Source organism: Vicugna pacos, chromosome 8 (assembly GCF_048564905.1).
Source record: "Vicugna pacos chromosome 8, VicPac4, whole genome shotgun sequence".
Taxonomy (NCBI): domain Eukaryota; kingdom Metazoa; phylum Chordata; class Mammalia; order Artiodactyla; family Camelidae; genus Vicugna; species Vicugna pacos.
In genome coordinates this window covers 74,537,021-74,559,542 of record NC_132994.1, presented here as the reverse complement: position 1 = coordinate 74,559,542, position 22,522 = coordinate 74,537,021, and the positions used below count along the sequence as shown (strand labels likewise).

The window sequence follows — 22,522 nt, the reverse complement described above, 5'->3', positions numbered from 1 at the left end:
ACAAAAAACAAAAAACAAAACAAAAAAAAAACAAAAAAAAAAAACAAAAAAAAAAAAAGAAAAGAAAAGATAGAGAAGAGATTAGTTTCAGCTAGTGACGGCTTAATGACAACATGAAAAACTAATCACAACTAATAAAAAAAAAGCATGTTTAATTCTGACAAACTGATTGACACCATCTACAGAATACAATAAAAATCATGACAATTTCGTATCATGATTTGAACAAATGAAGGAGAGCCCACTCCCACAAAAAAAAACAAAAACAAAAACTGTTAACAGGAAAAAATAGAAATAAAATACAACTAACAACTAACAGTTAGTAGCAGTCAATGAAGGAAACTGGAAAACAACAATGAATAGGCCCGGTGTACAGAATTCTGAAACAGTCAGCGCAGTTATCAGTATCTGACTGCTATTAAGCATTAGTATTCTCTCAGATGCAAGCATTAAAGCAACTATTAATGATGGATGTGATTAATAACTGATGATTAACAGAAATGAATCTAAAGAAATTTAAATTTCTATGAACAATTTGGTTCAACATAAACTCTGGGCCAAACAAGGTTTCTTTTGTTCAATAAATGTTTATTGCTTTTTCAATTATTCTATTTACAAACAACATGGAATTTCTTGGCCTCATGATACAAAGCGATACTAACTGTAGTCTAGCAGTGTAGGCAACATCGTGGGAACCAGGAAAAGGCCAGGCCTTCCGCGCTAGCCAACGTTTTCCAGTTGAAAACACTATTTTACATGTATAGACACTTATAAAATGCACTTGCATGTAAACACTGTAAAATCCTGCCATTTAAAATTCTATACTTAAAAAGCTCTAAGTACATCAAAAAATAGAAGAAATTTCTAATTGATACCATTAAGGCATTTTAAAACTACAAACAGCTTTCTTTATTCAATTTCAAAGCTAATACTCTGCAAATACAATAAAATCTGACATTTCATATACATTCCTGCTTTATATTTTATATTTTAAAAGAAGCCACCTGTAAATACTATTTTCTTTTGCAAAATAACAAACAGAACAAAAAAGTTTTTAAAAAATTACAGTAAAACATAAAGTAGTTCTCAAGTGGAAAAGTTATCATTCCCAATGTCCTTGAGTTGTTCCTTCCTTAATCAACCTCTGTCACATTCTGCTTCACCAAACTTGGTCCACTTAACAGTAGTATGATTTTTAAGACTCATTCAACAGCTTAATTATTTCTACTATATTCTGAGGTTTGATAGAATTTTCTGTACTGTTGCCATTGTGACTAAGGCAGAGGAGATGTGAATGAAAAGATATTCAGTGCAAAGGTAGATTCCATGCCACTTCAGAAATCAAAACCTAGTAGGTGTAATGTTCACAGAGTTTAAATGACCTATATAATGGGCTGGTTTACCTTCATATAACAAAAATGCTTTCTATAGTTTATCATTTAGAACAGCTTATAAATACTACAAAAATATTGCATCTTTGATGTGACCAAATCTTCCCTGAATTTCTTAAATAAAAGTGGAATCTTAAAATAAAAACTGCTATTCCAAAATCAAAGAAGAAAATAAATATTTAACATGATGTAGTCATATCACTTCATAGGTATTCCAGAAATACAGAAGCTTAAAGCATTTTTGAAATTACTTAAAATTTTGATTAAAATTATATTAAGTTTCTTACACAAATTATGTAAATGATGGTTTTTGTAATATCATTATTTAGAAATATTCTGATTATGTTTTTTTGAGTGTGGAATATATAAACAAAGCAAACTACGATTTATATATATACCAGTAAGCCTAGAATACGTCCTCTGCCAAGTCCTGGCCGCCTACAGTACACACAGGTGTGTCCACCGTGCAAAATCACTTCTGGTTCATCACAACGAAAAAGTCAGTTGGTCTTTTATAGGCTTTAAATTCAGTTTTGAAATACATGTAGAGGTGGGTTTATTTTTAGTAAAGAACTAGATGTTTGTCAACCATGCAGCACTCTAAATGCTCATATAGAATTACATGGTTACATGTCCATGGGCTGAGTTTTCCTGCATTAAATGAATGCTTATATTACTCTTCCCTTCAAAAGATTAAAAAATAATAATTAAAAAACCTCAAAAATAGAGAAAACAGTAGTATCATAAAATAATTTAAGTGAAGGACTTCAGACATCCCCCTTAGACCCAATGAGTGCATACAGTGATAGTTAACAGCAGTATACGATTTGTTATTTAAAAAAAAAAGTAGCATTTCGGTTTGCTGACATTGCATTTTGAATAAAAACAGTGACAGGACTAATCAAGACACATATAACTACAAAAGAGCCACACATGGAATGTGCTGTCATTTCCAAATACAGTAAAATATTCCTAATACTTTCAACTATCTCAAGGCACTGGAGTATTGAGCAGGCTGATAATTATTGTGTTAAAACAAAATTATGAGAAATCTCTTAAAAGGGGTATGCAGAGAAAGGCTAATAGAAGAAAAGCTATTCTGAACACTTTTTAGAACCATTTTAGACAGTAGCAATGTGGGAAAAGAACTCCAAATTATTCATGGAATTATTTGGTTTCCTAAATCTAAAGTTACTTAAATTCTTTTTTCAAATTCCCTCCTTCACTAGGAGATGCGCTTGCACATGACACAAAAGGTGTGCTATCTTTGTAGATCGTCGCTGAGCTTGGGGATCTGTTTTATTTACTCAATAATCACAAGTAACCTATATATTAGTTAAAAGTCTTTAAACTCTAATTATATATGATGCTAAATAAATATCAGTATCTTTGGAAAGTGTTTGATTCTGGTGTGGACAGCAGCTGTGCCCAGTGTTCACCATCAGCATTCACGGTAACTGTGTGAAACAGGTAGGTCTTTCATACGTGCATGGAAGGTGTAAGCCCATCGCTTTCCTCCACTAATATTAGAGACTCTGATCAACTTAATTAGTAGGTGATAAATGTGCCATAACAGAAGCTTGTAAAAAATCCTTTTCTATCTCGCTTTGGGTTCCTATCTTGTAATGACAAACTTAGAAAACAATTCAATGTCAATAAACCGAAACCATCACTCCTCAATAAACATAAATTATTTTATGAAAGGGTCTAAGGGTATATATAGGACACAAGTTACAAATGTTGAAAAGGAGAAAAATGAAGACTTATTTTCCAGTCACAGGTTAGTCAAAAAGGATTTTCAAACAGCTGGATGCATGTCACCACAGAACTTCAAGAGATAGTTTACCTTCAGATAATATATTTTAGCAGCAAACGACAAAAATCAAAGGATCCATTTTGGGAAGAGAATGTAAGAATAAAAGGGAACTGATTTTCTAATTTATAAAAAATCCAGATGCATCAAAGTTATCTTCACAGTCCTTACTTTGTTGATGTCAGCTAAGTACTTGACATGTATATCCTCATGTGTATACAGTGGTTCAAGTATCTTACTAAAAAGGGAAATGGAAACTAAATCTTCAGTTTTCTCCAAAAGACACAGGAGGCATATATTCCTTTACTTCTTTCCTTAAAGCACCATCCGCTCAGTTCATTTTGCAAAACCAACCCAAAATTTCAGAACAATTAAAAGGCAAATTTTAGCAAAAATTATTACTGAAAAATAACTAAGGCAACATCAAATTTTAATAGCTCCCCAAATGGACTAATTTATGTTTTAGTAGAAATAAATCATTGTACATACTAATATAGAATTTAATAAGTTAAATTATGAAGGGAGAAAAAAAAAACAAAAACAAACAAAAAACCCCAACTCTTAAATCTGTCAATTATTACAAACTAATTTAAAGAAGGAAAAGAAATGGTGTGCAGGTAAGCAGTGATATTTTTCCATCAGGTGTGGTGTTGCAAATTTCATGGACACCCAACGCATTTCTCATAAACAAGAACTGCAGAACTAAACTAACCTCGGTCTGCGGTCACAATCCTTTGGTAAGGATGGACACGCATATCGTGCCTTCGAACTTTAGTAGCCACCGCACCTAGTTAAATTGCAATTACCAAGACAAAGTTAGAAAACATTCACAAGGGAAAAGAAAAACATTAACAGCAGGTTTATCAAAATGGATTTCAAATGTTCATTTACTACAAAAGTTTTGTTCTAGGAAATACGTTAAGGCACAGTAGTTTTAAAATTAACCATAATGTTGCGTATATATGCATCTACTAATATTGCATTCATTTCAAACATCTTGGCCTTAACCTATTTTATCCATTCATTTACAATCCCAAATTACAGATTTCATGTACTCTATTAGATCCAAACATATTTAAGCTTTACTAGTCACATATTCACTGAAGTGCCTTTCTTGTAGGAGGACTACTTAAATAATGCCATGTTTTAATACTGACAATTATTTGCTAACCTTAAGACCACTTCCAGAGTTTATCACTTAAAAAGGTTTAAAAGCAATTCTTAAAGCCTACAGATTGTGGTTCTAAACTTTGAGTCAATAAGTATGAACTGCAATGAATTAGGTGATTAGTAAAGCAAACAGTATAGTACACTTAGCAGTCAGTATACTACTATACACTCCTTTATAAATTACCGTTACTTTGTAAGAATACAGACTAAACCAATTAATAACATACTTTTACTTTCTATCAGTGTGCAAAAAGTGCAAGTAAGTCACTGACTGCTAGGCTAGGCTTCCCCCCAACCCCCGGAGGCTGCTGAGACTAAGCATTTGTTAAATTCAGATCTGATGAGGGTTCAGTTAAGACCGTTCTTGAATTCTTAGCCTTTCGTTGGGAAAGCCATACCTAAAGATAAAAGGAAGGGAATTAAAAATTAGTCATCAATGAAGATTTGATGCTAATACCAATCTCCTCACTACCACCAACACACATGTCTGCATCTGTTTTGAAGGGCACTGCTTATTTTAAAATAATATGATGTGAGACTTGATAAACAGCATGCATGTTATCTGTGTGCAAATTGATTATAACGTAGCAATTTGAAATAATTTTCTCAGTTCTTCAAGTGGTCAATATCATATTTTACTGCTTAGGTGGCAAAGCGAGAAATAAAATTGGTAACTGAATTTTGTCATTTAGTACTCATTATTATTCATATCTGATGAAGGCCAATTAGGCATCTGTATATTTTGCACTTAATTTGGTCAGTCTAATAATTAAGTATTATAAATAAAAATTTCCCAACACAACAAAAACCACATTGCTTTAAAATGAGAAACAAATTTTACTGCAGTGCCTCTTGCTGTTTCTAAGCAGTAAACTGGTCCATCACCCCTTTTTCATTTTAGATAAACTAATCTTATATAAGTATAATTCCACGAGGCAAAATCAGGGAGATCTTGCATTGAGAGTGCTGGAACAGCAGCTGGTGGCTAAGAGTGCCAGCCCTGCAGGAAGCAACAGTCAAACTCCTCGAACAGACGCTGTGCGTGCAGCAGAGAGGAGCTCTGGGGGAAAGGAGCAGGCATGGGGCCACAGGACAGAGTTAACAGAAAGGAAAACGTAAACGGGTTACAGGTTACATGTTATTTTAAAAAATGCTTCGAGAAATGTGCAACAGAAACAAGCCTCTCATAAACAATTCTATAGTATAATTCTGATCTATAATACTTTATACAATGATTTAGAGAGAAACGAAAAACATGTACAGTAAAATGTAATTTGCTCATGAAACAAAAGGCACCTGAGTGCATGCACACACACAGATAACATACAGAGCATTGTGGCTTTCTTTAATTGAACAATGAATTTTCAAGTTTAAGTCTTAGTGTCGGGTTCATTAAAGACTTTCAAAGTTTTATAAGTCAGTATTAATGCTGGAAAAAAGAGAAACCTTAAAAGATCAAAGTCCTAAAAGTCAACAACATGCACGCAGCACCAAGGTCATACAATTCAAGAAAAAAGAATTCAAATTCTGTCTGTAAAACAAAGGGGCAGCCCGGAAACAGTTTGTTCCGCATTGACTGGTCGTGTTAGAACAGCTGCTGTGCTCTAGTCCTTCATCCAGCAAGTCAATGGGCTGAAATATCAGGCATGACTGGCATTTCAATCCACTCTATAAAAAAAAGGCATCAGTAATGTCTTTTTCAAGCACACCACTTTTTGTTCATGTAAAACCGAGCGTTTATAGTATGATCTTAATTTTTGTCTCAAACGTGATTCTCAATTCAATGACTTGGTATTTACTTATCAATTCCATACGGTAGTTTTGAAATTAAGAGTATCTCTTATGTTTAGTATTAACGAGGACTTCAAAAGAGAAAAACTAAAGAAACTTGAAGAATGCAACTACTTATTCGGTCATCCCTTTCATATTTTCAGCCTTCACAAATATTAGAAAACACATATACAATGATAGCAGTTTCTAAAAGATCTCAAAATACTCTCATATAGAAATTTAAAATTTGGACTACAGTTAAATCTCTGAGACAAAAGGAATCCAAAAACTTTGGATGGTGGAGCTGAGCTGATGAAGGGGCTAGGCTAACAGGTGGGATGTAAAACTCAGAATGACCTCAGTGATGTCAAATATAAGAAGTATTTCCTATTTAAAATGTTCACAGACAATATACCTAACCAAAGTGAATTTCAGTTACTGAAGTGAATCTAAACAAATTTAAGGTATAGTTATTTAAAGAGGGAACCTGTGTAAGAGGCTGAAAAAAAAATTTAGTTTTCAGTCTTTCCTAATGGAAATTTGTCTTGCCTCTCTAAAATGGATACAAACATTTCAAAGTCTGGGGCAGCAAAAGTTGTGAAGAAAATTGTGGTTAACCATGCACGGAGAACAACTTACCTAATACACCGCTAGGTTCAATAGGGTACTCAAGGATTGATGTAGCTGGTGCCAACGTGTAGGGGTATTCATAGGGTGTGTAGATTAAACCAGCCTCGGGCCCTGGAGGAACTATTGCAGCAGTTGGGTGAGGAGTTCCGTTTGGCATGACAGCGGTCTGTATCTGTCTGATCAAAGGCATTATGGTAGGGCCAGCTGGCGTCGGAGTGCGCAGGGCAGCTGGTGGGAGAACGGGCGCAGGCCCAGTAATAATCCTTGGAGCAGCCTGGGCTGTTGCTGCAAGAGAAAAGGCAAGGGCTGCTACAGTAAGCAAAGAAATTTAGAAGGAAGTATAGAGATAGCAGTGTAAAACATGGAAAATGAGAGGGAAGTAGGAAAAAGAAAGGAAAAAGCAGAAGAGAAGAAAAATAAAAGGAAATCATTAGTACATGCGCTGATCACACAAAAATGCCAAAGCACACCAGTCAAATGCAAACAGCTTCCCCTTTCCCAATGTGATTAACAATAATGTGCAAAAATTAAAAAAGCCACCGGGGGGGGGGGATGAAACCATTAAAACAGGTTATATTTAGTTCATATATTTGATATATCTATGTTTTTAAGACCTCATAAAACTAAAAGTGCATGCGGAAGCACAAGATAACACTTGTATTAAAAGATGTTAAAATACTTTGTGATTAGAGTCCACAGAAATACAGTTTTGGTGTGTTTCTAGAGTTGCTTCAGTTTCAAATAAGGAAAGAGTAAGTTTCATTGTATTAAGTTAGTCAAGTTGTCAACAGTTATTAATTTCCTGTATCTGTATGAATTAACTTCATAGGAAAAAATTACAAAAAAGTCCCATTCCTAAACACATGACTATTAATGATATACTCATCTTCATGAATAAATTAAAGCCAACCATTTGTAAAAGTAGCCAGTACTAATCCCACTAGGTGTCCACATTCTGGAAGGTTGGCTATGCCTTGAAAATTCTATTTCTTTAAAAAAAAAAAGCAGTAATTTAAACGATATTATATTCATATGAATGATGTATAAACTTAGATTGTCTCAAAATACAAATTTCATATTATTTCAATTTAAATACAAAAAAGCAATCTCATAGTTTATAAAAGCATGCACAATACATATAAAGGGAAAAATGGGATTAAAAACAGTATCATCCACTGCTCTCTGTGAACTCACATAGGAAATCAATAGAGGAAAAAAAATACTGGAAGGAAAACATGCAAGCAAGGTGAAAGAACAGAATTCAACAGAAGAATCACTGCATTCAGATACATTCCAAATTAGCCTTTATTTTTGAAAAAACTTTTGAAAATTTTTGGTCCTCTGCATAAACGTAAGCAAAATAAGCTAAAAATCTTAAACCTGTAGTTAACAGAAAACTTGTGAAACTCTTGAATTTAGAAGTTGGAAATTCATCAAAATAATACAAGTTTATAAACCCAGAACGTAGGCATGCTGGCTTAAGATAAAATCAAAAGAGTTCCCTCAATTCTTGAAAGCAGTAAAAATGGGACAGTCAGTCCCACATCAAGGGACAATTATTTCAACTCTTCACTTTAAATATTCATGTGTTGTGCTGCCAAAAGGAGAGAGGTTTGTGGATAAAAAAAGCTGCGAAAGCTGTAACCCTGGGCCTCAGTCTTATTCTTACGTGATTTAATGTTGGCATCTCTGTAGGTGCCGTTGAGAATTGCAAGCTCCATCAACTGCATCTTCTTCAGGCTGTCTTCTCCCTCTGCCTATACACAGAAAATACAAGAGCACTAAGCACTTGAGATGGTCCACATACATCACAGGCGTATCTAAGCACAAACCTGAAAACAGGTGTCACGGGTGACTATAGCCACCTGTCTCAATCAGATCAAAAAAGATCAGGGAACCAAAGGGTGCTACATGCTGAAGCTCATATTCAGTAATGGCACGCTGACACACAGGATACTCTCAACTGCCACCAGCTACGTTTCTACGTGGACATTTCTTATGTAAGCTACACTGATTAACGTTTTCCTAAAAAGCACTGCTTTTAAGTGGAATGAATGAAAGTGTCAGCTACATTAAACATAGTCTAGTCTCTTCAGCATCTATCACTTTGTTGAAGATGCCAAAACTCAAATGTATTCATTAAAGACAAAAAACAAAAACAAAAACTCGAATTTTAAACATGTAAGATTTGATTGTTGTATTTAGGTAAGGAAATTTTCTGTTTAGTTCTCCATGAAGGAAAATTTAATGAAATCATAAACAGAAGAATTTCTAAAATTTGTATATATATATTCTAGTTTCTTATGCTAACATCCCTCTCTCCCCTCATTAGCAAGTGCTACCAATTTTAAAGCAAATCCATCATTAGGGTTGTCATATGATACACTGTCCAAACCAAGAAACTTTAATAGCAAAAAGGGGTGCTATTAATAATTATGCTATGACAAGAGGCAGAAACCAGGGATGTCCCTGATCATCAAAAGGTTTGGCCATTCCATTTACCTTGGATTTGTCCCACCCTCTCCATTTACTGTCACTTTTGCTCTTGTCAATATTGGTTATTACCAAAACTCTGCAATAATGTGTTAAATAGAATCTGTTCTCTAATCTAGGTACAATGGCCAGATTAACTGCCCTGAACACAACTTTCATCTTAAAGTACTTTTGAGAATATTCTGTCTCAAAACCTTTCATGGTCTCTTACTATTTAAAAAAATAATATATTCAAACTACCCATGATCTGGTCCCAAGCTGTCTTCTCAAGTTAAACCATTTAATCTCCTGTGATTTTTTTACATGTATCTTATGTCATAAATCAAACCAAAGCACTCCCTGTTATTCAACTTTCTCATATTCTGATCTCCTCCATTTGAAAGCTCCTCTGCACTCCACTCCACCCCTCAACTCTCTTTCCAAATCCTACTTTATCCCTGCAAACTTCAACCTAAATGCTTTCCTTCTCAAAGGCCATCCCTAGATTGTATTGTTTCTGCCCTGGATTATAGTTTGTTGTGTATCACTGCTACCAAACAGCAAGCTCCCTGAGAACAGAGCATATTTCTTATTTATCACTATCTCCCCACACATCCCACCCCTCAAGTCATCAGCTAGGATTTATTTTTTTCAATGACTGGTATGAGAAATCTTTAACTTTATTTATTTCCAAATCTCAAACATCTAAACCCTACAGGATAAACTTAGCCACAGAAAGATAAGGACCATCTAGTTAAGGTTCGTCCCTGAAGATGATGGTAGAAATGGAACCACGTGCCGCTCACATATTTTACACATTATCTAATCCTTAGGACTCAGTATTTAAAAGGAAAGTAACCCAATGATACATTTTTTCTGATGCAACATTGGTCTTTCTTGATTCAAGAAAGCAGCAGAACTCAGATGGTAACAAGCTTCTCAGCTCTCCCTACCTGTCACACAGTTCTGTCTCTGGCCCCATGGCAGCACTGGGATGTTCTGATTCGTAATAAAGAGAATTGCTGAGTGGGCTTTTAACAAACCACAAATTTTTTTTTTTTAAAGAGTGAAAACATCATGAAGACAATGTTTAACGTGCCATTGCCAACTTTTCAGAAACCTACTTTGCAGTAGTAGAAAATGGAAGATACTTGCATGTTTGTAGAATTACTATTCTCTGATCCCAATGAACTTGTACAAAGATGAGTGGGAAAAAGATGAAGTAATATGATTTACTTGAAAGACACAGCCATTACTTGCTGAAGATAAAAACAAGTAAGCACTATCATTGGAAGAGAAGAATTAGAAGTCCATTATAAAACTCCTTTAACTTGTTTACTGAAAACTACTGAATACTAAAAACTTATCATTTCAAATTTAAATCTATACATAACAGAATACCAAAAGAAGTATATAAACTATACTCTAGAAACTTTTAAAAAAAAGCAATAGGCGTATCTTCAGTCACCTTCCACAGTGAGAAAGTGATATATACTGGAAAACATCAGCAAAATAAGAAGAAACACAGATAAAAGAAGCAATGGCACACAGTGCCTCATGTAGAGCCCTGTACAGGGAAGCAGTGCTCAAACACATGTGTTTGCTGAACTGCTTTTTTTGGATATAGAAGAACCACCCTCAGTAGCTGGTGATGCAGTGCCAAACCTGGGAGAAACACTGAGAAAGATGATGGGAGAAACAGGTGTGTGCACATCAGGGCACATGCATGTGTGCATGTTTGTGCCTTCTGCAGGGTGCAGGAAATGAAAAAGAGCTAGTGACATCAGCAGAGACCACCCCTCCCCCCCCGCAGCCCCCGCCAACAGTGGGATAAAACCCAGAGCAGCAAAGCTCTCACTAGGCATCATCAGTAGCCCTAACGACGTCACTGGAGGCCCCTGAGACTTACAATCACCTTGTCCTGGTTTTGCCAAGGGAACTTGGCAGTATATACCTGCCTGAACGCTGCTGAAGGTGTGTGACACCTCTTTTTCAAATACAAGTCAGAAACTTGCTGGTTTCTTCAGTTACCACTACTGTGTCCAGAAGTCTAGAGATTCTACCAGCCAGGCTTCACACCGGGAGTCTGACATTTCCTCTTCTCCCAAAGATGAAAGCTGATCAAGTGTGGCATCCTCAAGTTATACATCTCTGAGAAGATATTTTTGTAGAACTGTGCTCAGGGACAAGCACGGCTATGGAGATGGAACACTGACTTTGCCATCTGTAACAAAGGAAGCTGCTCTTAAGCAACGAAACATGAATGCTATTTTACAATGCTGAATCCTTGTGCTCATCTGGACCTCATAGCTTCTCATTTCTTAAGTATTTATTCTATATTTAAAAAACTAAGGTATAACTTATATTCCAGAGATCTGAAGTGCAGCATTCATTCAATTCTGATGAATGCACATCAAGACATAGCACGCTTCTACCAATTTAGAAAGTCCCCTTCTGCCTCTTCCTAGTCAACCCCCAACAAGAAGCCGCTGGTCTGGTTCCTATCACTGCACTTCAGTTCCGCCTGTTCTAGGACTTTTGTGTGTGTCCAGCCTCTTTCCCTCATGTGTACTTATGAAACTCTCCTATACTGTGGCATGTATCAGCAGTTCATCTGTTTTAACAGCGGAGTAGTATTTTGCTTATTTATCCATTCTTGTGCTATGAATATTTGGGTGTTTCTAGTTTGGGGATATTGTGACTGAAGCTGCTGTGAAAATTCTTGCACAAGGGTTTTTTGTAAACATAAATTTTCAATTCTTTTGGATAACTGCCTAGGAATGGAATTGCTGGGCCATTGGTAGATGTATTTTGCATGGAAAACATTATGTAAAGATTATTAAAATATTATGGAAAACACCTTTATCTTTGAAATATACAAGTTTAAAAATATGACAAACACTTGCTAACTTATCTACAAGTTCACTGCCCTGTATCTAAAACCTGTGACATCAGAAGTGTTTTGAGAACTTTTCAGATTTGTAGAAAGATAATATACCAATGATCACATAACATCCCCAATGGTCCTGGTGGAATACTTCAATCCAATTTATAACAAACATAAAAACATATTAAGTGGAATGAAGACAGACTATACATACACTTTGCTGAACTCCTAGGGGCTTGCAATTATGGATGCCAAATTATGAATCTGTATAAATATATATATAACTTATGCATGTATTACTCTGAGATACAGCTATGTTTAAGGGCTGTGTTGAGGTAGAAATAGGTCATGGTCAGTATTAGATGAGAATAAGATGGTTTTAACATTTTAAATAGGACAGTTTATACACTGTTCTACCTTATTAGAATCAGATACTATATTTTTATTATCTAAGCATTTATGCTTATAACAGATCTATGGCATTGGTACTTTATGATCCCTGAGGCTCAGAAAGGTTAGGTAGCTTATCCAAGGTAACATAAGGTACCAATGTAAAACTGGCTTTCAAACCAGAGTACCTCATCCAAGTTCTCCATCAAACTTTCTCCAATACCGTGGTGGCTTTAAATGGAAGTATCTTTTGAATTCATCAAAGACTTCATGTAAGAAATGAAGAAAAAACATGTAATACAAAATTTGAACCAATGCCTGTAATAAAAGCCCAAACTTGCCAGCTCAGCATTCAAGGCACTGAATGACTTGTATAAAGCAGCCCTATTTCCAAATGTTTTGCACTAGTCAAAATCATCTGTCCACTGCCCCCTAGAATATACCTTGTGGCTTTCTGCCTCTAAGTTAAACAAGAGCCTGTCTAGACGCATGCTGTGTATGCCTCTTTTGATAGCCCAAATCGCCGGCCTCTCCAGAGTATAGCCTTTTCTAGTCATTCCCATAATAATCGTATCAGTTTCCTCAATTTTTGCTGCTCTTTATGGGGGAGTCAATCATATATAGCCATATGTTATCTCTTCAATTTTTTCATGTTGTTTTAAAAAAATTTCTCACGTGACTTGAGCCATAAATTAACTAATAACCAATAAGCTGGTCTTCTTTATAGTCTCCAATGACTTGCAAAAGTAAACTTCCTCAGTACATTTTTAAAAATTCTTTGTTTTCTATGAATTTGAAATAAGTAGAGAAGGTTTTCTAAACATTAAAGAAAAATCACATGACTTACTTCACTTGGAGAAAAGGGGTGAACGAACAGCAGAAAGGAGAAAATGAAGAGTGACCAAAGTTCATGAAGAATTTTAAAGTAATCATCACCTACACCTGCCAACTAAAAAAAAAGCCTGACAAAGAACTGACATAAATTGAAATAAATAGTTTTACACAGGGTAGTGACATACAATCATCTGTCTTTAAAGGCTCATTCTAGTACTTTGTCAATGGACCGTTGGGGTCTTGAGTACGATTAAAAGAGACCAGTCGCAAGCTTTAATCCGGCCCAGGTGACAGAAGGAGAACTGGACTAGGGTGGAGGTAATAACATAGATGGAAAAAGTTAACTTGATAGGACTTGATGACTGACTTGATGTAGGAGGTGAGGGAAAAAAATACATGTAAGAATGATATTTAAGTTTTTGGATTAAACCATAAAGTAGATAGTGGCTCCATTTAATAAGAAGATAAAAGCTGAGGGGTATGGAATCAAAAGTTCTTTTTGGAAATATTGAGCCTGAAATGTGTACTTTAAACAGCCGGTGGAGATGTCAGAGAGAGAGCTGAATATGAACCTAAGGTCTACGTACTTCAACTTATCCTCTAAAGCTAGTAGAAACATTATCTCCCACAACATTTTCATAGTATTTTTCTCCAGGATGACAGCAATTATTAAGTTCCCAACTGATCTGCTACATGCATCCAAATGCTGAGTCCAGGACTCTCCATGGTTCTGCGTCTTCCTGGCCAGCTGGTTTTGTCAGGCTCCCACAGCTGAGATCGGGGAAGGGCATTAAACCAGACTGAAAAGCTGGCCGAGGGGAGAAGGAATGCTCCTTCCTGTGCCAGCTGTTCTCAGCTGCGCACCTGGCCAGGGCCAGTTGTTTCCAGGCTCCCCACTTCTTCCTGGCACTTCTAGAACCAACTTCACTGTGTACCCCCCACCCCCGGCTAGAACCAGGGTACCCACTCCTCTGAGCTACCGAGCTTCCACTGTCAGCCAAGTGGCACCACTTTGTCAGAGGTCTCACCTCTGCATAGAACAGAAAGTGTCTAAGATCTAGTAACAGTATCAATTTCTGTCTTTAATCTCGAAGCTTCCCAGAGTTTCTAAATCTGTATTATATCCTACCTTTCTCCTTTTTTTTTTAGTTCTCAGCACCTATTTAACCAATTACTTTATTAATTCTGTCTGTTGAAATACAGTGTGGTTTCTGCTTTCCTGATGAAGAAGTGGCTTTCCCTCACTGCCTCACAGAATCTGAATTCCCCATCTGGTATTTATGGCCACACCAGCTTCCTCCTTTTATGTCACCAACTTCATTCTTTGTCAAAAATGTAAGTGGACTCTATGATGATCTGCTAACTATATTAAGGTTCCTTGATTCCACGTTCCTTCCTTTTCCTGGTCTTCAACGTTCAGTTAACAGAGGCTAATGAGCACCTACTATGATGCAGACACCATGAGAAGTCCAACACAAAAAGACTGATGTTCACTAATCAAACAGCATCAACCAAATTCCCAGAATCGTTACAGAAACTCAGTATCAAAAAGATGTATCAGAGCTGCTCTACTGCGGTGGAGAGGCAAAGTCAAATTAGCATCATTACTTCATCTGGGCAATACAGCCTGCTGATCTTTTACAAAGCAAGACCTTAGTTCAAATAATATGCAAAAAAAAGAGCGTTTCATTGAAAAGTTCATGGGTCAAAATGTTAGAGACACAAGAAGGGGAAAAACAAAAATCTTAGCATATTTTTATCTATTTCCCATTAATTACACCATCTAACATATTCCCATTTAATCATAATACCTGGTTTAGCAGCCACAACTTACCACAGATAAAGCAAGGTAAGGTAGAGAGAAAGCATAAGGCATTCTATTTAATCAGAAAAGCTTAAAACCCTCAAACACACATGCTCACACAAACACACATATACGATGATACATAAGCTACATTAAATTATATAAAACAAATACTTTTACCTTAGGATAATATGTTGTCTTTTCAAAAAGCTATGAACAGACTGATCTGAAAATAGTGACGATCTCAGAAGGGACAAGGTATGTCCCATAATAAACATGTATTTCTTTATATGAAATACAGTATGATACAATTTGAGATTTTATTCTTTATAGTAAGATCAATAGTTATGACAAACTTTTGAAAGATTACTATTACCCACAATTCAGGACACATACTAGTACACGTAGAGCCACATCATTATTTTTTAAGGGGGAAAAAAGACCCCTGTAAAGTTGATTGTATTTTAGGTGGACTTTATCAAACTATATGGTTGGGGCAATAGAAGGAAGGATAACTACAAACTGTGAACTTAAGAGAGCCTTCTTTTGTAGCAGAAAATGAAGAGTGGGAATCTGAAAATAATGATCTAAAAATCTATTCATTGTGAGAGGTATACGAGAGGAGTAAGCAAAAAAATTTTAAAGTATTTATCTAACACAATACTGTGAATCAACTATACTTCAATTTTAAAAAGTATACGTGGAATGGCAGTGGTGAGGGGGATTGGTGTGTTCACTTGTGGGATGTTATAATAAATGCATGACAAAAATTCTAAGAACATGTTAAACTCATATATATTCAGAGTGAGCACTGAGTCTACAGGGAGAAAAATATTAGTATTATTGTTAGTTTTTACAAAACACTGGTTATGTACCAAAGAGCAATCACTTGCCCTGGAACAGAAAGAATTAGATGTGGTCCTTGGCTTTCAGATTTGTAATGTAGTTCGGAGAGAGACAAAAAGGTAAAGCAAGTTCAATAAAGAGTGACAGATACTATGACAGAAGTTTACACAGGGTGTAGTGGAAGACCAGATGGAAAAGTATGGAAAAGGATCACCAACTGCTTTAAGAATCTGATGATACCTACAGACTGTCTAGAATACATAAAAGGTAGACAGATAAAATGTGACACAGTTTTAGGGGGTTAACTGTGAGAACTAAAACTCACCCATCAGTATCTCTGACAAAATCACTAATTCACCCCAAATGGTCTTGAAAGACTTCCAGGTAGTACTGCTGTATAATGTCAATCTTCTACAGGGACCCTTTAAAGTAACCCATTTCCCATCAGGATATATTCATTGACATTTCTGAGTCATCACGCATAGTCTAATGACCTCAAAGGAGAGCAGAAGCAGAAAGCTACTTGGTCCTCACAGCAATGTTAAGTCATCACTGCTGATTTCCCTTTTTTCAAACTAGTTTTCATACAATTATGATGACATCTGAAGCCCTTCATTTTGGTTGCTTCCCACCTAAATTTTTTTCCTTTGTTGTTTCATAAGATATCTAAAGACAAACTTTCCATTGTAAACAGGTGACTAAAAGCTTAAAACCTCAAATTAAGATCAAGGGGAAACAAAGCAGGGAAGGAAGAAAGACTGGTAATTTCTTCAAACGTCACCTGGTAGCATTTGACTACCGTGATGCACAGCAGCAGCAAATGCAGTGAAGGCAAGGTAAGATTGTCTTTTGAACTTTAATTTTTGTTCCAGGTTATTCAGACTCTTATCAACTTTCCTTGGTCAGAAAAAAATAATTGAGCTAATTAAGTATTTCATTTTTTAATAGACTTTTTCTTCCCCTTGGGATTTGAATAAAAGTTTCCATTTTAAGTTTTAATAAAGAATTTAACCTTTCTTATCTCATTTAATCCTGTTACAACTCTGTAAGGTATATAATACAGGTACTATCTCTCCCGTTGGCTTCACTTTAGGGTAAAATTAAACAAAAGACAGGAATTTAGCCACTAAGTAAATAAAGCCTTTGGATACTTCTAGTACTCAGCCATCCAATGAGACCTAGGAAGCCAGGTTTGATTTAGTCACACCTGAAGCATCAAATAATAATAAAACGTGGAATGTAAATAACACATTCCTTTAAGGGGTGAAAAATATTTTACTTCTGAAGTAAATTGCTAATACTCTCCTATTTCTTAAGAGGGAAACTACCTTAGAGTAGGCATAAAATGAATCAGGGAAAGTTAAGTACAACAGTTGACTGTTAGGAACAGGAGTCAATTCTAGAACTCGCTTTAGAAAATTGTTTTTCTACTCCAGGACCAATTGTGAGTGAAACAGCTGTTCTGCTGGAGTACACCAAACCTTATTTTAGAGGAAAGCAATCTGTAAGTTAAAAGATTTGAACCTTATTAATTTTCACAGTTAATCAATAAAACCACTCTCTTCAACCGAGCTGATTATGCATGGTCATTTTGGGTTTTGGCTGTTTTGGTATCTTTTGTGGCTGCAATGTTTATCCTATATTTTGAGGTGTTTATGAATATTAAGAATCACACCATATCTAATAATGAGCCCATAAACTTTTAATAACATACAATTATCAACAGAAGCAAAACTGTTAAGTGGTGAAAAAAATGACAAATGCTGGAAAGCACTGTAAGAACCCAAGAGTCCTTCCTCCAAAGAGCAGCAGGAACTTACTGTCAGGCACAGATGACAGTTGTGTGGTGTGACCTCCAGGCTTGGCTGAATGTTTAAATTGTACATAACGTCAGTGCAAGCACTGGGAAGGGAACAGGTATACTCAGGCTGCCAAGCATTCCCCATGACACTTGATAAGTTCATCACGGAAGGGAGGCACATCCTCAACACAGATTTCTTTCCATATATGCTAAACTGACCTATTTTGAAAAAGACACCAATGGTATACCACGAGAGAGGGAGAAAACAGTACCAAAATCTTAAGCTACCAAGGACAGGATCATTACTCTCTTCAGTAGGATGTACCCTGGAACTGAAAGCAGAAAACTCTCTGAAATGACTGGGACTCAAACAAACTTTGACTTAGGTGTTTATTGTCTTTTCAAATCTGGGCACTTCTATATTGCTTTAGAACTGTATTTTAAAATTTACCCATAATCTACTACTCTAGGGAAACAGTCCTTTTATTCTCATGTAGGTTTTATTAAGAATGAAATTTTTCCTTTAATGTTTGTTATTCAATTCCATATCTTACTATTTTTATGAAATATTCTACCCAAAGTTTTTATATTATAGTCCTTGAAATGCTAAAAATGTACATTTGTTATATAAATGTTTACTGAAGCATTATCTCTAGGATAGGTTTTAACTAACAAGGTTTGCCCTCCTGGAAACTGGTAGTGGGTGCGGGGGTGGGGGAGTTGGGGAAAGGAGTTGGAAACAGACAAGGACTTTCCAGCAACACACTGCAAGGGTGCTGCACTAAGCCTGGGCTGGTGGTGAGTGGGGGGGAAGGCTCTGGGGTATCAACGCACGATAATACACAATTTGAGATCCAAAGGATGAGTAAAAGCTAAAGAGGGGAGAAAGAGTAAAGTTGGTTCTGAGAAAAAGAACATGTTCAAAAAACCTAGAAATCAGGAGTATGAGATAAATAATGAGGCTGGTAAGGTAATAACAGTTTGCAAGTCATATTCAAGCAACTGGACATACTCCTTGAGTAATTAGAAGTCATTCAAGTATTTTAACCTAAGGAGAATCACGATTAGATTTCTATTTTAGAAGCATCACTTTAGCTTCAATAAGGAGAATATTTGGAAAAGTATAGTAAGATCATAAAGATTAAGAGGCAATTATAGGTTCCTAATCCAGGCAACACATAATGATATCCTGAACTGACAGAATCCCAGTGCGGATGGAGATAAGAGAAGTGAGAGATGGTTAGAGGGTAGAACCAACCGTATGTGTGTGAGGCGGTGGCAAAATATTCTCCATACTCATAAATACCTGAACCTTTCATTTTATAAAGAATACTGTTATAACTGCTCTCCTGGTTGGAGATTACTTCTTTTGAATAAACAGCATGAAGAAGAACTGCATTTATTTACTCCCCATTTCATTCCAAAAGATATACACAATGTGTATCCTGTGTGTCCTGAAAAGGATTTCCCATTATGTATATAGTTAAACAAAGGTAGTATTCAATTTATGGCCCCTTCAATAACTTATTAACAAAATCTAAACAAAATAATTGCTAACCAAGTGAGAACAATGCCACTGAGTTCCTTGAATAATTCCTTCAAATTGGGCTTTTTCTTAGGTATTTTTAAGAAAAAGCTGCGATTTCCCAATGAAAACTGACCATCTACTAAGGCTGTTACTAAAATATGCTAATTCACTAAACAGATGACATGCACTCTCTCTGCCTGGTGGCATTCACCTGACAAATTAGCCCAGCAATCACACACACAAAAAAGATTAGAGAGTATAAATGGATTGCTTGTTTTTCCTGCTTACTGCTTTTAATACTAAAGTATTAGTATATTTTACATATACTTATGTATGTTTACACATGTATGTATTGTATGCATGTATCATATGTATGTACGATACATATAGTTCTTAAAATCTACTTTAAGTTTTTTTTCTTTTTATCATGGAAAATATCAGACATATATAAAATCAGTTATACTCTTACATACGTTACATTCCAGTGGCAGATTTTATGTTTCAAATACTTCTAATTTACAAAAATCAATAGCTAAAACCAGGTTCATGTAAAAGAAGTATGTTTTATAAAGAAACTACTCTATTTCTTTAATTTAGGAACACCCACAAAAGATTAAGTTGAGTGGCTCAAAGATATTTTAATTGGTTTATAACTACAATTATGATAAAATGTAAGAATCATTGCTTTACTTGGTTTTTAAACTACAGAAGCATTTCTTTGCTTCAACAAGCTCTAGTGCATCAGCTTTATATGATTATTATGACTGGTGGCACAATTCTTACCACTGGTTATCAATATACAAACACTAGTATTTTTTTCTAACATGAGTTTTCATGATAAGAAATGGAATTAGGAAGCAATGAATTACAGAACAACATACATACTGGCTAGCAACATATTACTTAAAAGTCGACTGATCTTCAGTATGTAAGGAAGAAGTTTTTTGTTGGGATGGGTTGGTGCTTTCAATATTTAGTATGAATATTTAAGGAATAAATTACTGAAGGTGAAAAGAAAGGCACTGGCACTCATGCCAGAGTTGTAAGTAATTCAACTCTGGATCTCTCCTGCTATAATTTGGTTCTACAGAATCAGATTTATAGCTTTTCCAAAAATCTTATTATTGAAATTCCCATAGGATAAAAAACCTTGTAATTCTGAGTCTGAAATTCTCTAATTTCCGTTTTATATAACCAAAGTTTTGACTGCATGCTGGTTGGAGCACACCACTTCATTTGTTGCAGAAAAGACTGCACAACTTAATTTCAAAAACCAACTATATGATTAGGTTCCTAGTATGCATAATACAAATATTTTTCCAACGAATGTAAGTAGATGCTTAACACATCTGTTAAAACAGTAATGTGTTAGAAATTTAGGAAGAATAGAACTTTTTCTTTAAGATGTTATGCATAACAAAGCAAAACACTACTGCAATTGTGTATGAGTATTATAATCAGAATTATAAACCCTTGACAAAAGCAACCTAAATGTCCACTGACTGATGAATGGATAAAGATATGGTACATATATATACAATGGAATATTACTCAGTGATAAAGAAGAAATAAAGAATGCCATTTGCAGCAACATGGATGAACCTAGAGGTTATCATATCAAGTGAAGTCAGTCAGACAATATCATATGATATCACATATATGTGGAATCTAAAAAAAATGATAAAAATGAACTTGTTTGCAAATCAGAAATACTCACAGACATAGAAAACAAATTTATGGTTACCAAAAGGGAAAGGGATAAATTAGGAGCTTGGGATTAATATATACACACTACTATATACATAAAATAAACAACAAGGACCTACTGTATAGCACAGGGAGCTATATTCAATTTCTTGTAATAACCTATAATGAAAAAGAATCTGAAAAAGAATATATATATATATATATATATATGCATATGAATTACCAAATCACTTTGCTGTACATCTGAAACTAACACAACACTGTGAATCAACTATACTTCAATAAAAAATTAAAATAAAAAATAAAATAAACCTGACAAATACTGTGTAGTGTTTTTAGGGAAAAAGTTTCCTATCTGCTGGTCTTTCACTGGAAGTTTTAAATTGTTCAAAGCATTCAAGTATTAAGAGAAAACTTTCTTATGATTTTTCCTAAGCCTTTTCCTATCTTATTTTCTACTATGAAACCTCCTATCCACTTCCTCCACATCCAATCCAGAGGTTATCATAATACACCAAATAAACAAAGAGTATTCTGGAAACCGTAAGTTATTTAATATGGGGGCGGGGCAATATAAGTGGGCAAAGGAGAAATGACATGAAGCAAAACTGCAAAGTTAAGTACACATCAGATGGAGACAAGCTATGAATGCCATGCCAAACAGTCTTCTTTTTTACCATGCAGTAACAGAAAGCCACTGAAAACCTGAAACAGGGAGTGTGATGATACTTCTATGTATTAAAAACAGAGCTCTGTGGAATCTAAAACACAAATGAACAAATGTAACAGAAAGAGTTATAGAGAACAAACAGGTGTTGATGTGGTGGGCAGTGGGGAAGAAATAAATAGGTGAGGGCAATTAAGGGGTACACACTTCCAGTTGTAAAATAAATGAGATATGAGTATGAAATGCACAGTGTGGGGAATGCAGTCAGTAACTATGTAATGTCTTTGTGTGGTGACAGATGGAAACTAGACTGATCGTAGTGACCATTTTGAAATGTACAGAAATATCAAATCACTGTGTTGTGTAACAGGAACTCATAAGACTGTAGGCCAATTATATTTTACAAAACAAACAAATTCATAGAAAAGGAGATAAGATTTGTGGTTACCAGAGGGGGTGGAGTGGGAATTGGAGGAAGGTAGTCAAAAGGTACAAACTTCCAGTTATAAGATAAGTAAGTACTAGGGATGGAATGTACAACATGAAAAATATAATAAATCATATGTTATATATGAAAGCTGTTAAAATGGCAAATCCTAAGAGTTCTCATCACAAGGGAAAATATTTTTTTCCTATTTATTTAATTCTGTATCCATGAGATGACGGATATTCATTAAACTTACTGTGATGTATGTAAGTCAAATCATTATGCTGTACAACACCTTAAACCTGTACATGCTGTATGTCAATTATGTCTCAATAAAAACTGGAAGAAGAAGAAACAGAAGGAGGGGAAAAAAAAGAGAGTGAGC

The 22,522-nt window shown here is 35.3% G+C and overlaps 1 protein-coding gene across 9 annotated transcripts in view; it reads right to left on the bottom strand.

The window, feature by feature from the left end:
• Window positions 1-22,522, bottom strand: part of QKI (QKI, KH domain containing RNA binding) — a 142,562-nt gene that overhangs the window by 6,173 nt on the left and 113,867 nt on the right. For 4 of the 9 annotated variants that reach the window (XM_072966165.1, XM_072966166.1, XM_072966168.1 and 1 more), the window contains 3 exons: window positions 8,444-8,531; window positions 6,784-7,083; window positions 3,917-3,991 (listed from right to left, as the gene is read on the bottom strand). In XM_072966165.1, coding sequence (XP_072822266.1) covers window positions 3,917-3,991; window positions 6,784-7,083; window positions 8,444-8,531 — 463 coding nt within the window. Of the gene's footprint in view, window positions 1-3,916; window positions 6,043-6,783; window positions 7,084-8,443; window positions 8,532-22,522 lie in introns of those variants that run through there. The other 5 variants (XR_012075120.1, XR_012075121.1, XM_072966162.1 and 2 more) reach the window with 5 other exon arrangements.